Raw genomic sequence first — 16520 nt, forward strand, 5'->3', positions numbered from 1 at the left:
TGATATTTTTTTGTTGGTTTTTTTTTTCAATTTCTATTTGCAGCATATATTTGTATATTTTTAAGTCGAATATTCAACATATTTAGTAACTCAAAGACTGATTTTTAACCTGAAATAACCAAAAAAAATGTCTTTTTTAACTTCACTCATTTTAACCCTCCAGAGGCTTTAGATATTAACTGAAAAATTAATTAACAAAATTGTAATCTTCTTGCAAAACAATTTTTGGAAAATATCTTTCAAATATAAGATCTGTAGTTGATTTAAGCAAGTGTCAACTTCAATTCCATCAACTGATCTTAATCGTTTCTTTTATCATTTATTAAGCGTATTGCGAGTTCGTGGATTTAAAAATAGTTTTTCTGCACATTTGCATTATTGTTTTGACTGCTGGCGCCTCTTGTGGCATCATCTTCTCGGCAGCCATTTGGAGCCGCAGTTGCCCCCCAAATACCCTGTAATCCCCGTCGTGGCACTAATGACCGACATTGCTTCCTAATTACAAAAGTTTTGCATGCACTCGTTGCACTCATCGAGAGTTGGAATTCTTTTATTTTATTTCATTTTTTTCCCAGTTTTGAAGCGGGAATTTTGGGGGAAAGGACTGTCCGAAAAACTTTGCAGTTTATTTTATTTCCTTTATTTAATGTTCGAGTGCTTAAAGTTGAGCCTTTGGGTTTGCAGAAAGAAGGACAAGGACTGACTAACGGCTCCATTAACAGAACGTGGCCGAAACACGAAGAAGACAGAACCGCGTTACACATGTTTGGACAGTCTTAGAGGGGAGAGTGGAAGGGAAAGAGACAGAGGGGCATATGTCATGTGACACATGTGGCAACGAGTCAGGAAAGGCTTCAGGCCAAGCCAGAAATAGACAGAGGGACAATGGGCTAAAGAGACGAAGGAACAGTGGAACAGTGGACACTTAATGATAAACAATGCTTGCGGTCAGTTTAACATGCCGCGCTATTACCCCAAACACTAACCTCCAAGCACACTCTCTGATATGTCCCTTCCCCCTTCCCCCTCCCACCACCTACACTCACTAACACACTCAGCCTCTGACACCCACATAACGAGTGGACAATTTACACACATGCTGAAACTGGCCAACAGAGGGCGCATCTAGCAAAAAATTTAAACAAGTTATCACAAAAAAAGATATGCAAATGAAGAAGTGCAAATACGCTACAAGAGATCAAAAAGATTATATGATAGAAATGCTTATTATAATAGTTATAGATGAGAATGTTCTCTTCGGATTAAACTTAAACAGAGATATATAGTATATATATATAGTATATATATATTATATACAGACAGAGACAAAGATATGTCAACCTAAAAACTGCTTCATTATTTAAGTTTTCGTTAAAAAGCCGTCGGTGTCAAATGCCTACTGGGTTGAAGAATTATTGAATAAAATTGTTTAGAGTAGATCACGTTTGTGAAAACAAAAACCGATGGAAAATTTGATTATAAACCTATGTTAACAGTAAACACGGTGATAAGACAACTTCAACGAAAGTGAAAAGACCGATGAGATTTTTTATTGACAACCGATGTAAATGGCAAATTCACCGATGGTGAAAATTATCAGGTGACTAAACGCTCGTCTGACGGTGAAGTCAGTGCTGTCCAAAGTAGCCCAATTTACTTATAGCTTACTAATAGCCTACTTTTTTGATTTTACTTTTGGACAACACTGCTTTAAGTTTAGTTATCAAAGCTAGTTAATAATTCCAACATTTACTTATTAAAAATTAATTTTGTAGTCTGTTTTATATAGAATTCTAAGCGTTGCCAGCTGCATTACATAACTAATTAACCCTATGCTGTTATAGTGCAACATGCTCGTAACAAGCTGGCAAGCAAAGCAAAAAGAGAGAAGCGACAAAAACAACATGCTTAAAAGAGCAGTAAATGAGAATTTATCCACTTGCTGACCAACTCACACACACACACACATTCATAGAAAGAGAGAGAGAGAGAGAGAGAGAGAGAGAGAGAGAGACAGTTATGGAAAGAGAAATAGAGTCGGCTGGGATACACGCACATCGTAAAGTTTTAATCGGATGTTGTCCAGCTTTACATGACGCCATCTACTGGCTTAGAGTGCAATATCCTGTGGCACGCGATAACATCGCATACAGTGTGTACTGCCAATGGTGAACAGAGTGAGGGAATGGAGGAAAGCGGGGCACACTCACACAGTTGTGCGTTGTTTATGCCGGGACAAAACGCTTTTGGCCCTTTGCCGTTTGATGGCATTCGGCATCGCTATGAACTCGAGCCACGCATTGCCACATTGCCACAATGCCATGCCACATGGCACAACAAAGCGTGCACAGACGGGACTAGACACAGCTTGCCACTCATACTCACTCACCCTACTCCCATTTTTCCATCCTAACATCCCCTATTCCCATCCCCTTGCAACGTGCAGGCCAAAAGCAGTGAAAACAGTTGCCACAAAAGGCTTAAAAAGTATTCACAAAAAAACTATAAGTAATGGCTTCAGTTGAGAGAACTCCACTGTAAGAGACCCTGTACTTATATCATAAAAACTCTTCAGAGTTCTTCTTCTTCTTCCCTTGATGCGACTCCTTATAATACATTGTTGTTTTATACTAATTTCGAAAAACAAAGTTGATTAAAAGTGAAATCTTGAGATTTAAAATATTCAATTTTCTAAATTCTCTTCGCATGAAAATCGACGTCCAGATTCAGACCAAAAGTATATTTTTTTTAAAATTAAATTAAATCTTAATGAAAAATGAATTGAGAGGCCAAATCATGATCAAAATGGCATTCGACTTGAAAATCGGCTAAGTTTTCTCAAAGTTATGCATGTTTGAAGTTGGTCAAACCTTTGACTATACAACTTTACAAGTCAAAATTTTTGTTCAGTTTGCCATGATATTTTACATGAAAATGAAAATTTTAAGTGTAGCTTTATACTAATTATGATATAAGGAGTTGATTAAAAGTGAAATTTGAGATTTAAAATGATCAATTTTAAAAAATCCAAAGGGGGAACCCTTAGCATCGAAGTCAGAGAGAAAATTTAACTTTTCTATAAAGTAAAATTGAAGAATTAATAGGCCAAAACATAATCAAAATGACATTTCGCTTAAAATTCGGTTGAGTTTTGGCAAAATTATGAGTGTTTGAAGTTTGTAAAACCTTTGACCTAGCAACTTAACAAGTCAAAAGGTGTTCTTACTTACAGACATGGCTATATACTAGGTTGTTAGCAAGAATATATATGATTTATATATATAGCTTTATAGACCCTTTCTTCATAAGAAGTACAGACTCTAAAAATCAGCAACCAGTAAAATGTATTGTTTTTTTTGCCTATACAGACGGCTAGAAAATAGAGAGAGGGGCTGGTTAGCAGAGTGGTGGTAAAAGGAATGGAAAAGGGGGGTAGGGGGATAGGGGGAGTAGTGTTGCTACACGCACACTTGGCCTGACCAATGGCCAAGAGTGTAGAACGTCGTTGTCATTGTCGTGACAGGAAATTAAGATGAATGTGGCGAACAAACTGCAGCTCCAAACTAAACACGGCATTGTGGCAAGCTGTAACGGGGCAAGTGGCAAGTTGTGAGAAGCAGTGGGAGGAGGAGGAGAATGATAAGGAGTGGAGAGGGGACAGAGGGTGAGTTAGGCTACTGCAGTTTCGACTTGCTTTTAGTCGCTGTTTGTTTGTTTGTGTTGTTAGTCGCTGTTGCTTGACGGCCTCTTAAAATATTCATAACACAAACTGTTGCCACTATCTGCTGCAGCCAAGCCGCAAATATGGCAGCATTTTTAATGTTGTTGTTGTTGTTGCTATTGCTGCTGTTGTCAGTAGCCAGCGGGTGTTTTTGGGGAGAAGACACTGTAAGTTGTTGGAGGATGTAACAAATGGTTCTGTTGCCTGCAAAAGTTGCGCGTTTAAATTAATTGATTTTTATGAATTGGCCAAGTGACTTCATGCGATGTGACAATAGTGAATAAATGTTGACTATGCAAAAAGGGGTGTTAAAAGGTGTTACCTTGATATTTAATTGATTGTCTGTCTATTTATTAATTTAGTTATTTATCAAGCGATGCTGATAAGATGTTGTTTCTTTATTTCACTATTTACTTATTTTGCATCGAAATCAACATATAGATTTGGAAGAAAAAAATTGTAAAATTTAATATCTTCAATTTTTAAACTTTCATTTTCATCTAGGTATAGAAAAAAACATTTTTTGGAACAAATTCAATAAAATTTAAATGTAACATTAATAAGAATAATTAACAAAAATTAAACCATGTACAAAATGGCATTCCGCTTCAAAATCGGTTCACTTTGGACAAAGTTATGAAGTCTTGAAGCTGGTCAGACCTTTGACCTAGCAACTTAACAAGTCAAAATTTTTCTTAAATTTGGCATGATTTTTTACAAGAAAATTAAAGGTCTCCGAATCGACTTTAAATTGTTATTTAATGCTCAAAATGATATAAGAAGTTGATTAAAAAAGATAACTTGAGGCGTAAAATTTTCAATTTTTAAAATTTTAAAGGGGGGACCCTTAGCATGAAATCGACATCCAGATTCAGACCGCTTAAAAGTCGGATCAGTTTTGACAAAGTAAAGGAAGCATTAATAAAATTATAAATTATTAAAAAAAAAAAAATATACTGATACCGTAGAGCTGTTCTTTTCGAAAAGTTTTCGTAAACGGATCTAGCACGGGCTTAGGTATTATTTCGTGGCTAAAAAAATTATGTCTTCTTTACGCTTAAGACGTTGTTGCTTTTGAGATGGAAAACTTTCAATTGAAATTGTGGAAAGTTCTGTTCTCAGTCAATTATTTACCTAATGTTTACAATTGCTGTTGACTTTACAAAGTTGTGAATGCACTCAAATATTTAAGGACAAAGCGATTACATTATGAATTAGCTAAAATTACCATTAAACTTTCAACTTTGTTTCCGTTAGTGTACTGTTGTCGGGATAATAACTTAATTGAAGCATTGCACGCATGGAGGAAGCTCATTAAAAAGTTGAGCAACTGTCTCCACCGAGAAGTTCCTCATAATAGTTAGTTATAAATATGTATAAAGTGAAACTGGCCTAAGTTGAAATCATCTGCAAGTCAACTGAGTTAGAGCTCGAGTTAGAGAAGTCACACTGTGACTGGTTGAAGAGGTGAATGGTATAAAAGACACTTGTCACTTGGAAGATTTCTGCAGTTTTAAACATGGTTCGTTACGTGCCTCTTCTGACTGATGGCCAACGGGTGAAGCTCGCTTGGCCCTTAACTCTCTTTCGACTCAATCACATCTTCTGGCCTTTGGATAAGAGTACCACATTGAACTGGAGAATCTTTGATTACTTTCTAGCCTTAATGGGCTGGGCAATCCTCATGCTCCACAACGATGCCGAGTTGCGTTATTTGCGTAATCAGACGAATAATCTGGACCTCTTGCTGGCTGGAGTACCAACTTATCTAATTCTTGTGGAGGGACAATTGCGGAGTATTCACGTGCTGTTGCATAGAACACAGTTGTATGAAGTCTTGCACAGGTTTTTCAGTTCCATCTACGTGGATCGGCATAAGGAACCTCAAATTTATCAAGAAGTTGAGTCCAAGTTGACTCTTAATCGAGTCGTATCAGCTCTATACTTGGCTGCAGTTTCTGGTTACGTTCTCTCGCCAGTTGTCATGTTGGTCAAAAGGCGTAGGGACTATTTGTTCTCCATGATTCCTGCCTTTGAAGCTGAGTCCCTCTACATTTTTGTGCCTCTCACATTGAGCAGTGTCTACGTCGCTCTTCAAATAGTCACAATGGTATTTGGGGAAAGCGCTTTACTCTGCGAATTGATGGCCCATTTGAGGGGTCGTTATATTTTGCTAAAGCGTGACATGGATGCATCTGTAGAAAAGATTCTGAAAGCCCGGCAAAGACCCAAAATGGCACAACAAATGCGAGAGGTTCTGATTCACGCGATGCGTCAAAACGTGGAACTGAACCGGTTCAGTGCACAGTTGGAGGAACATTTCACAGTGCGGATTTTCTTTATGTTTGCCTTTAGCGCCATTTTGTTGTGTGCCTTGGGCTTCAAGACCTATGTGGTGGGTGTGTGTGTGTGTGTGTATGATAACTTGAGAATTAGCTATAATTTGATTGATTTCAGAGTCCTTCGGGCACCTATATATTCCCCATTTGGTTTGGCGCCAAGACTGTGGAGCTGCTCTCACTGGGTCAGCTAGGATCCGACTTGGCTTATATGGTAGTCAAAATATTGATTATAATATCTGTTTTCTCAAGTAGATTTTATAATCATTTAAGGTGTTAATTGCTTTGTAAAATACTTTTCTGTTTGGCCTAATATTTTTGTGATATATGGAAATTAATTAGAAAAATTAAGTTTTATTTTTCATTGTGTTATTTTCCTCAATTTAATAGGCAGAATTAAAAATAATATTTCTTAATTTAATTAATAATTTGCATATGTCTGTAACTAACCATTTCTTGTATATATCTCATTTTATAGACAGATTTGCAGAGTACCATGTACTACCAAACACAGTGGGAACAGGTGCTTTATTACTCCACAAATTCACGTGAAAATCTGCGATTGATGAAGGTCGTTGCCTTGGCCATTGAGCTTAATTATAAACCCTTCTACTTGACGGGTTTGTCATACTTTCAAGTCAGCATACAGACAGTGATCAAGGTAATTTGTCTCCCAGACTACCTTGCTGTCAATTACATGTAATCTTTTTTTTTTTTGTAGATACTACAGGGCGCCTTCTCCTATTTTACATTTCTCACCTCGATGCGCTGATTAGGAGATTTTAACTTCAGCTCTTAATTTGATACATATTTTAATGCTATTGCGCGTTTAAATGAATTAATTTTGATGAATAAATAAAGTTTTGATTTAGGAAATTTTTTTTGCTTTACTTAGCTCGAAATCTACTCAAATATTTATGTTATGTTATGTTAAATTAGCTTAAAAGCCAACTTTCGATTGTCTTTGTTATTTTCTAGAGAAATAATTATATAATTGAGCTATTGCCCGCATGGGAAAAGTTTAAAAAAATATACAGCTTGTCAAAAGAATGTTGTGACGTACAATATTTATATATGGATATTTGTTTTAGATAGATAATCTTTTATTTGTTTTATAATTTTTTGATATATTTTATATTTTTTTTCTAGATTTTTAAAATATATATAAAAAAGTTATAATTTTGTAAATTATCTAAATTAAATAAAAGATTTAAATTACACTTATTATTTGATGATTTTCATATAAATTTGAGATTTTATCGTATGTCAATAGTCCAGAAACCCACTTTAGCTAATTTTAAATGACCAAATATTGACTTTAAAACAATTGTGTTTCACTGAATTAAATTATTTGCAAATTGAACGAAAACAGCATAAAATAATCACAAATTAATTTATACATAATTTTATAAACTGCATAAAATATACCAGTCATTATTAATTTTGTTGAATTTTAAATGCCTATTTTTGTGACTCCTAAAAATGAAATCTCTGACTTTTCGATAGATCATTTTTAAAGACATCATTAATTAAAACATTATTTAAATATGTACCATAAAATATTTTTTTTTAAGTTACTTAAACTTAATTTGTTTGCTTTACTAATTATTTCACTTTGCAGACAGATTTGTAGAGTACCATGTACTACCAAACACAATGGGAACAAGTGCTCTATTACTCCACAAATCCTCGTGAGAATCTGCGATTGATGAAGTTAGTCGCCTTGACAATTGAGCTTCACTATAAACCCTTCTACTTGACGGGTTTGTCATACTTGTCAGCATACAGACTGTCATTAAGGTGATTACTCACTTTTTTCCTTTATCTCTCTTTTTTTTTTAATAATTTTCCATTTTCTCTTTGTAGTTACTTCAGGCTGCCTTCTCGTACTTTACATTTTTCACCTCTTTGCGCTGATTTTGAGGTATCAGTTTCAGTTTCAGTGAAATCAAACAATTAAATAAATCGTAATTTTTTAATGATGCATATATTTCGAAATGGAGGCTGTGAATTGAGTTTGCGGAACAGTCGCAACTGGCTACTCATACAAATGATTGTACGTAAAAAGTCAATTATTGGTGAATTACTTTTAATTAAATTAAATTGATTAAATGCAGTGTTCACACATCGCTGGCTGCTTTCGACGCCAGTCTGATGTGTATGTGTGTGTGTGTGTGTGTGAGCATTAAAATGAGCAATAAAATATTCATGATTTCTGCTAAAGGCATCGAGTGCAAAAAACTTGCCCAAAAGTTAATAAAACTTTTGCCTTTGGCATTTTGAGTTCTTTCCAAGCTCAAATGCAGCTGATCACAAGCATTGCCATAAATCTAACATGTCTCTCTCTCTCTCTTTCACTCGTTCATCTAGCTTTCTCTCTCTGTTATCACTTTTGCCGTGTTTCTATTTCAATTTCCTCAGCAGCACGAACGTTTTGGTAAATTAATCCATTAAAGTTTTGCCCATGAAATGAACAAAAGTTTTCACATAAAAATCTCTGCATCTCGCTCTCACAATAACTCAAGCCGTCTCGCTCTGTGGCAATGTTTTATCTGCGGTGGGTTTCAATTGTGGGTCGCCAATGTGGTTCGAACCACGACAACGTCACCCACATTGATAATTAGACGCGTCGTCCCGCCCCATTAGCCAATTTGCACTTCATTAGCGCCGCCGTTGTTCGAGCTCTGAACTAACTGAGCACTAGACAGTGAAAAGAACGGGCAAAGGGAGATGCAACGAGAGTAAGAGAGAGGGGGAGGAACACAGAAACTCACTTATTTCGCTTACAGTGGCTTAAAGCATACCTAATGAGTTTTTATTTGCTCATGATATATTGACGAGGAGTCGGAGTAAATTCTGAGAACAAGTCTATTTTTTCCATTTTCCGGAAATGTATCATAGCTAGAGCTTTGTATCAAATGCTGTGACATATTTATGAATACAGAGCTTAAGTCATGAATGGTATTAGTATTTTATTCACATCTATAGTTGTCACACATCTATTAAAATTGATAAGGGAAACTGCTTTGTGAGCATAATCTCTCATTTATTACAAATTTATTAAAGCAAGCGCTTTATTTGCATTGACACTTAAACGAAATAATTTTATGATGATATTAATGTTGGTGATATCATAAAATATTATATAACTGCCATCTGTCGAATCCTGTTCACCGGCTCATAGCATTGGCTTTAAAGAAAAATTTAAAATATTGTTTATTTGAAAATATTTAATTTTCCCAAAATTAGCAATTTATCATTAGACAATTTAAAACTTTCAAGATTGCATGATAGCCTACCGAAAAATGTATATTAACTTTAATGTATTTGTTTAAATTTAAAATTGAAATCATTTAGTCAGACAGCTGTCATAAGTCTTTTTTATTGCATTAATTATTATTTTAATTCTTGAACCAATAAGCTATTTCATTAGCTGTAATCTAGGAGCAAATTTAAGAGTATATATAATTATGTTTAAATAGCTTAGTGCTCTGATTCTCCATACATAAGTTGACACTTATAATTGTGTTTATCGTAAGGTGACAAACGATAAGAAAAATTTGCATTGATAAGCAACTTGGTTTAAAGACACAGCACAGTTCAGTATTCGATTAGTACTTGTTAATTACAGACGCAAAAATGTTGTGCCAAATATTTTACATAGTATTAATACTCAATACATTTACAATAATTTGTGATTCTATTCAAATCTCCGAGCTTAATGAGACTAAAGCATTTCTTTCCATAAGTTCTCAGTTAAACGAACTGAGGTGAGTTTCTTAAGTTTTGGATATAATGAGAGTTCAAACTAAGACCATTTTCAGAGCGGAGTTAGATCGACAGGGAAAGCTGCCCAATAATTTGATTGAGTCAACAGATTTGTATAATTTTAAATCTTATGGTCGCAATTGTGCCGAGGCCACTGCCAATTCCAAACCAAGTGGTATCTACGAGATACTAATTCCAAGCTACAGTAAATAACCCTTTAAAGTGGCTTGCGATTCACAGACTCAGGGAGGAGGTTGGACTGTCATTTTGAGTCGAATGGATGGCAGTGTAGACTTTTACCGGAACTGGAATCTCTACAAAAAGGGATTTGGAGATCTAGATGGCGAGTTCTTCTTGGGTTTGGATAAAATACACGCTCTGACGTCAGAGTACAGCCAGGAATTACTTGTTATTCTCGAGGACTTCGAGGGAGCTGAGAAATTTGAGACATATGAGAAATTCGGAATCGGCGACGAGGAAGAACTCTATGTATTACACACTCTGGGAAATGCAAATGGAACTGCAGATGATTCACTAAGACCGCATCATACCATGAAGTTTTCCACCTTTGATCGCGATAACGATCGTTGGACGAATAACTGCGCCGAGACCTACACTGGTGGATGGTGGTATAATGAATGTCACCACAGGTATGATAGAAAATTTAATATATATCATCTATGATTATTCAATCAATCTTTACAGCAACTTGGGTGGAAAATATAAAGATAATGCCCATGGCAAAGGTATCAACTGGTTCCATTTTCGAGGTCATCTGTACTCCCTTAAAAGAGCAATCATGATGATACGGCCTAGAAAATGAAATCCAGGAACTGCAAATAATGAATAGATTGTTCTTTTGATTATAATAAAATCACTTATATCAATATTATTTTTAAAGGTAATGTACACAGATTTACTATGATCTAAAAATTTAACTAACATTACATTTCAACTTAATTTTGAGTTAAAACTCATAAAATAATAATTGTTTCTTGAGCTTAATTGCTTAGTCAAAAATATTGATTAATAAAACAAAACTCGCATTCATATATGGTTTTTTATGGCCAAAATATATATATTTTCTGACTTAGAGAGCCTCAAAAAGTTCTCTACAAATATTAGCTATATATTGCTTTACTATAACTTATAAATTTCTTGGGTCTAAGAAATGTATACTATATACTATGAAATATTATAAATAAAGTGAAATTTATATTGTATAAAATAAATACTATATATTTATAAATACATTACATATTTAAAATGACGCAAATTAAATCTAATCAAATGCATATTAAATTTCATTTTTAAAGCTAGAGGGCCAAAAGTACTTGAAATCGTGCCTGAAGATATATAAGTATTTAGTTGAATGTCTTACATATGTATGTGTAATTCAAGTACATGTGTAATATCTATCTCTGTCTATCTTTGTCTGTCCTCTTTTTTCTCTCTCCATCACTCGCTTTTTCTCTGGCAACTCGTAGTGAACTTTTGTGTAAACCACAGAAAATTTTTATATTTATGCTTTGGTGTTGCCAACTGAAGTTGAAAAACAAACACCAAGCACCAACACACTCACACACACATAAAGCAATGGATAGTGTGTGTGTGTGTGTGCGTGTGTGTGTAAATGTAGCAAAAGTTTTAGCTTGTAATTATCATTAGCGATATTGTGTCTAAAGTTTTGAAGCCGCGTATTAAGCGCCCTGTGAGCCACTGAATGCCAAAATGGATGATACACTGAAAAAAATTAAATTGAAATTGAAAAACATTAATTGTTAAATTATGACAATATGCTGTTAACGACTCAACATTAAAAAAGTCAAGGAAGACTAAACATTTTGATTCAAATTAAAAAAATCTTACGGATCCCCAAAAATTTGAATATTAACCATTTAAAATAAAATTAAAGAAAATTTGGGATTCCCGTACTTCTGACACCGCATTGTATTTATTTTTTCCCGAAATTTTTTCCAGTGTAGATGCTCTGTCTGTGTGCTTCTGTGTGTGTGTGTGACGCCCACAGTTATGTTTCAAAAAGGCACACACACACATTGCAACTTTTGGCTTCATTTAACTTGGCATTTTGATTTGATTGCAGAGGGACAAAGAAAAGGAGAGAACTAGCGACAAATGAAGTGAGAGAAAGAGAGCGGAGAGTGAAAGAAATAAAAAAAGAGCAGCGTTAAATCAAATTAAGCGCACCAAATAAACGCCAAGTGACGCCTCTCTCTCTCCGAAAGGGAATGGTAAAAACTTTTAATTGCCAACGCAATTTCTTTTATATTTTTCCGTTTTTTTTTTATCATTATTATTATTATTATTTTTAGAGCGATATATTTTTTTATATTTTTTCGCTAAGAAAAGTTGGTCACACAGCTGACCCTTGCATTAAATTACGAGTAATGCAATATATTTTTATACCCTGTAAACAGAAAAAAAATGGTATAACTGTAAATAAGAATAAATTACATTACCTAAAGTGCATTAGAAATTTTAACTGTTTTCTTGTGTTAAATTGTATTTCAAAATGCGTTTGTACATTTTTTAAATTTTATATGGATCTCTTAGTAAATAGAGCTTTTAATTAAAGATTTTTGTTGTTTTAATTTGAGCCAAAATCTAAAAAATATCATTGAAACTCATTTAAATCCATTTTGTCTGATCTATGTGTATATTTGTAATTTAAAATTAATTTTACATGTTTTTAAAATCTCATAAGAAACTTTCAATAAATAGAGAATTTATTTGGAATATCTCTTGGTTTGATAAATGATACCAACAACACGTCGTATGCTTAATTTGGTCGAATGTCTAATTTAGGTAAGATCAACAGAGAGGGTATCTTTTAGTCTATTACTCTCATTTGCTGCAGCTCGTCGCGTGGCAACACGTCGTATGCTTAATTAATTTTAAATGCACTTTTAATAGTTTCGCAGCGTAAAGTTGCCAAACGAGTTTCATGAAATGACTAACGCTGACTCCGAGAGCGATTCCTGCTGCGACTTCATGTCCGTGTCACCTTTAAGGTGCCTCGTTAATTTTACTTTCGCTTGAACTACATAAAAATAATAAAAAAGCGAGAGCAAAAACAAATAAATCGCAAAATGGTTGAAAGGAAAAATGTAAGCAGGCGAGTTCATGTGTGACTGCATTTGTCAGTCTCTATATAAGGATATGTGTGTGTGTGTGCAAATGTGTGTTTGTACGTGTGTGTGCGTGTCTTTGTGTGTGTGTGTGTGTGTGTCTGAGTTGTGTGTAATTATGTCTGAGATTATGCCCACAGTCATGGCGTCTTTAATGCTCTCACCGTCAGCTCGTTCTTCTTCTCCTCTTCTTCATTTTCTTTTTCTCCCCTCTTTTTGTCCTTGTGGCTTGTCCTCAACGTCAAAAGTTTGTGTGGTTTCCTCGGGTGCGAATCTCTGAGAATATCTAGCTCTCGCTGTGGTAATGTGCTGATGTCTTGGTATTTGCTTTTGATTGTGCTGCAATGACATTAGCTGAAAGTGATTTAATATGTGTTTATACTTATTATGGACCTTAAATCATTTTTAAATTATTGTAATTGAAATAATTAATTAGCATATGCTTTTACAATTACTTTATTCAAATTTTGTATTTCAATATAACGTTTTTTTAAGTAATAAGCATTAAGTTAAGCATGGTTTGATGTTTTTGCACTCATAAATGAATAGTTTAATTCTTTTAGTTTTGACACAAAAATACAATATGTACAATCATTTCAAGTTTCAAGTTTTACTGAAGCTGTTAAAGCTTTCTGTTTAGTTAGAGCTCTTTTACCAAGATTCAGCTAGTGTCATTGCAGCTTTTGGCTGCTGACTGCTTTAAGTGTGGTCTTAAGATGTAGAATTTTGTTCATATGCGCCGCTCTCTGACTTAAGTATTCTCATTTCCCTTTGGCTGCTGACGTAGAATTATGTGGTTGTTGTTTTTGCTGTTGTTGCTGTTGTTGTTGTTGCTGTTGGGTTTTGGCTTTTCCTTGGCTCATAAAGTGGCAGGAAGTTAGTATCCTAAAAACTTTACCCCTGAGGGCAATACAAACAAAGGCGTAGCGCAGCAACAATGCGCAGCATTCATGTCTGACTATGAAACGGTTGCACTCTCTCTCCAGACACACACACACACACACACATGCACACAGACGCACACACACACTGATAGAGAGTGCTTTGCCTATGCATGAAAATAGAATGTCATAAAATTAGAACGATCATAAGCAACCAGTCAAGCCCAGAGTCGAGCCAAGTCGAATCACCTACACTGAAAAAAAACCTGATTAAATTCTAACATCAAAACATTCATTTTATATATATTGTTCTTTAAATAAGACCATTTAACACCAAATTACAAATTCTGAGAATATTCGTATAAATATCGATATTGAGTATTTAAGAACTTTTTCATATACTTGTGCTCTTGAAAATATTAAATCTTTATGGTTTTATTAATAAGAACTTGGTCATATTTGAAATGTTTTTAAGCCGAAGATGTTCTGACTTTATGAATTACACGTTCTCGACGCATTTTTCTTTCTTAAAAATTCTTATTTTTGAAACCAAAATCTTGTTTTAATAACCTTTTTTTTATCAGTGCACACACACATACACACAAAAACTTGGCCAACATTCAGACTTTTTTTACAGCTCTTGGCAAAAAGTTGATGGCCAGGCGTTCTAGTGGCCGCCTTAACCCATTAAATTCTCTTTATATTATTCCAACAATATATTAAAAAACTGAAACTACTAAGATGATGTCCTTCTTCTCGGTGCTGTTTTGAGAGAGCTTAAGTTCTTATTAAACTTCCTCTTGCTTTATTTATTTATTATTTAGGAGTAAATAAAAATTTAAAATAGTAATATTATTTACAATTAAGTATTTCTCCTACTTTTATACCTTTCAATATTAAATTTCTTTTTTTTTTTATCTTTGAAGTATTAATTTTTAACATAAAGACATTCTACATAATTTTATTTTAATTTTAATTAATTGGTCTTTATTGACACTAAATAATTAAAATAAAAAATAATTTTTACTCTCAATTTCGAATGCTTTTAATTCTTTTTTTCCTTCAACTTAGTTTTTAAGCTAGTTAAAATCCAAGTACTGCGTTTAAATCAAGTTAGTTTTAAGGGCTTGGAGATTGTCGAGTTGTGCGTTTGCACAGAGATAAGTTGGGCTTACAGTTATCCTGTTGGCCATCCTGTTGCCTGTTTGCCATCTTCAGCTGTAGCTAAAAACGCAAATGCATTGCCTGCATAAATTAAATTTTTACGACTTCCGCTCTCACTCTCTTTCTCCAAGTGTGTGTGCTGCAGGTGGTTACTATTAAAAAGCCAAAATGTATTTGTATTACGTATACGCAGCGTGTTCATACAACACCCAGCTGAATACACACACGCACACACACACAGGCAGCTAGGATTATGACCATGGCCATGGAGCTCTTTTGTTGGTATCTCTCTTTGTTTTTGCTGTTGTTGTTGTTGTTACCGGTGCGCTAATTTTTAATTACGACCACTAAATATTCAATTTTTAGTGCCTGGCAAAGGCAAAATGCAAACACTTCCCTTTCCGGAGGCGAAGTGGGCATGGCTTTTGTTTTGCGGATTAACAGTCAGCTGGCAGCGTGAAAGAGACGGACAGAAGACGAAAGAAAGAGAGTGAGACATAGAGTGCTGATTCCTGGCTCTTTTGCAAATGCAAATGCTGTGCTTATTTTAAAACCATTTTATCTCAAGAATTTCATTTCAACTGTGAATTGTAGAGTGTGATTTAGTTCATTCTCCAAGTCCAACTTAATCTAACAAAAATTGAGTTTTATACACATATATACATATTTTATATTCATTATAAGAAATGTTTAAAGCTAGTTTTTACTTTAATGATGCATCTAAAAGTGAAAATTCAAATGTTAAAATTGTAAAATATTATACTTGAACAATATGAAAGTAAATACATAATAATTCATATAAGCATTTCACAAGAGATTATTTCAGAAAAGCTCCACTCTCTACAAGATGAGGAGAAAAAAAATATATATATATACAATATTGAGTTTTGAAAGGTTAATCAGCATAACTAGTTCGACTGCAACGTTTTATGTATTTATATACTTAAAAATATTTGTTCGTGAGTCGATTTTTAATAGTATTCTTAGCTTAAATTACTTAATTATAATTAAAATAAATAATAATAATAATTTCTATTGTATATATATATATATGCATACTCAATATAATAAATACTTTCAGAAAAAAACTTGAACTATACACTTGAGCTCTACAATTTACATGAGAGGCTGAAGCTGTTGTAGAACTTTCACTAAGCATTCAGCTATCAGTTCGAACTGAACAGTGCTACAATTGATAAAATAATTACTTTACGATAATGTTTGGCTGGTCTCTGCTGCCCGGCAAAGAGATAGAGAATGAATAATATATGTACGCATATTCGTATCTCTATAAACAAAGAGTTACATATTATTTTATAACTTTATTCAGAACTTAAGTTCGATTTTATGGAACAGGTTAAATTAAAACCAGTTTATTGTTGGCGCTCCAACACGAGAACCAAATCTCTTAATAAAATCGTGTGGTCAGATTGTATGATTCAAATTGTTCAAAAAAATGAATAATCATGAATCGCTGTGCTTATGATTTAATTACGAG

The 16520-nt window shown here is 34.1% G+C and overlaps 2 protein-coding genes across 2 annotated transcripts; both read left to right on the forward strand.

The window, feature by feature from the left end:
• The first annotated feature begins 5240 nt into the window (after nucleotides 1–5240).
• LOC117779857 (odorant receptor 35a) lies at nucleotides 5241–6832 on the forward strand. The gene is made up of 4 exons (XM_034616178.1): nucleotides 5241–6116; nucleotides 6179–6274; nucleotides 6539–6721; nucleotides 6782–6832. The coding sequence occupies exons 1-4, from the start codon at nucleotides 5241–5243 to the stop codon at nucleotides 6830–6832; spliced, it is 1206 nt and encodes a 401-aa protein (XP_034472069.1).
• Nucleotides 6833–9689: 2857 nt separating this feature from the next.
• Nucleotides 9690–10704, forward strand: LOC117779863 (ryncolin-1-like). The gene is made up of 3 exons (XM_034616185.1): nucleotides 9690–9830; nucleotides 9885–10478; nucleotides 10534–10704. The coding sequence occupies exons 2-3, from the start codon at nucleotides 10105–10107 to the stop codon at nucleotides 10649–10651; spliced, it is 492 nt and encodes a 163-aa protein (XP_034472076.1). The 5' UTR covers nucleotides 9690–9830; nucleotides 9885–10104; the 3' UTR covers nucleotides 10652–10704.
• The last annotated feature ends 5816 nt before the right edge of the window (nucleotides 10705–16520 follow it).

Source organism: Drosophila innubila (genome assembly GCF_004354385.1).
Source record: "Drosophila innubila isolate TH190305 chromosome 2L unlocalized genomic scaffold, UK_Dinn_1.0 4_B_2L, whole genome shotgun sequence".
Classification (NCBI taxonomy): Eukaryota; Metazoa; Arthropoda; class Insecta; order Diptera; family Drosophilidae; genus Drosophila; species Drosophila innubila.

Bases quoted from the DNA above. Each gene is read 5' to 3' on its own strand.
- LOC117779857 (XM_034616178.1), top strand. From the start codon at position 5,241: ATGGTTCGTTACGTGCCTCTTCTGACTGATGGCCAACGGGTGAAGCTC. The intron at 6,275-6,538 runs GTAGTCAAAATA...CTCATTTTATAG, and splicing joins GATCCGACTTGGCTTATATG to ACAGATTTGCAGAGTACCAT. The intron at 6,722-6,781 runs GTAATTTGTCTC...TTTTTTTTGTAG, and splicing joins GCATACAGACAGTGATCAAG to ATACTACAGGGCGCCTTCTC.
- LOC117779863 (XM_034616185.1), top strand. From the start codon at position 10,105: ATGGATGGCAGTGTAGACTTTTACCGGAACTGGAATCTCTACAAAAAG. The intron at 10,479-10,533 runs GTATGATAGAAA...CAATCTTTACAG, and splicing joins TATAATGAATGTCACCACAG to CAACTTGGGTGGAAAATATA.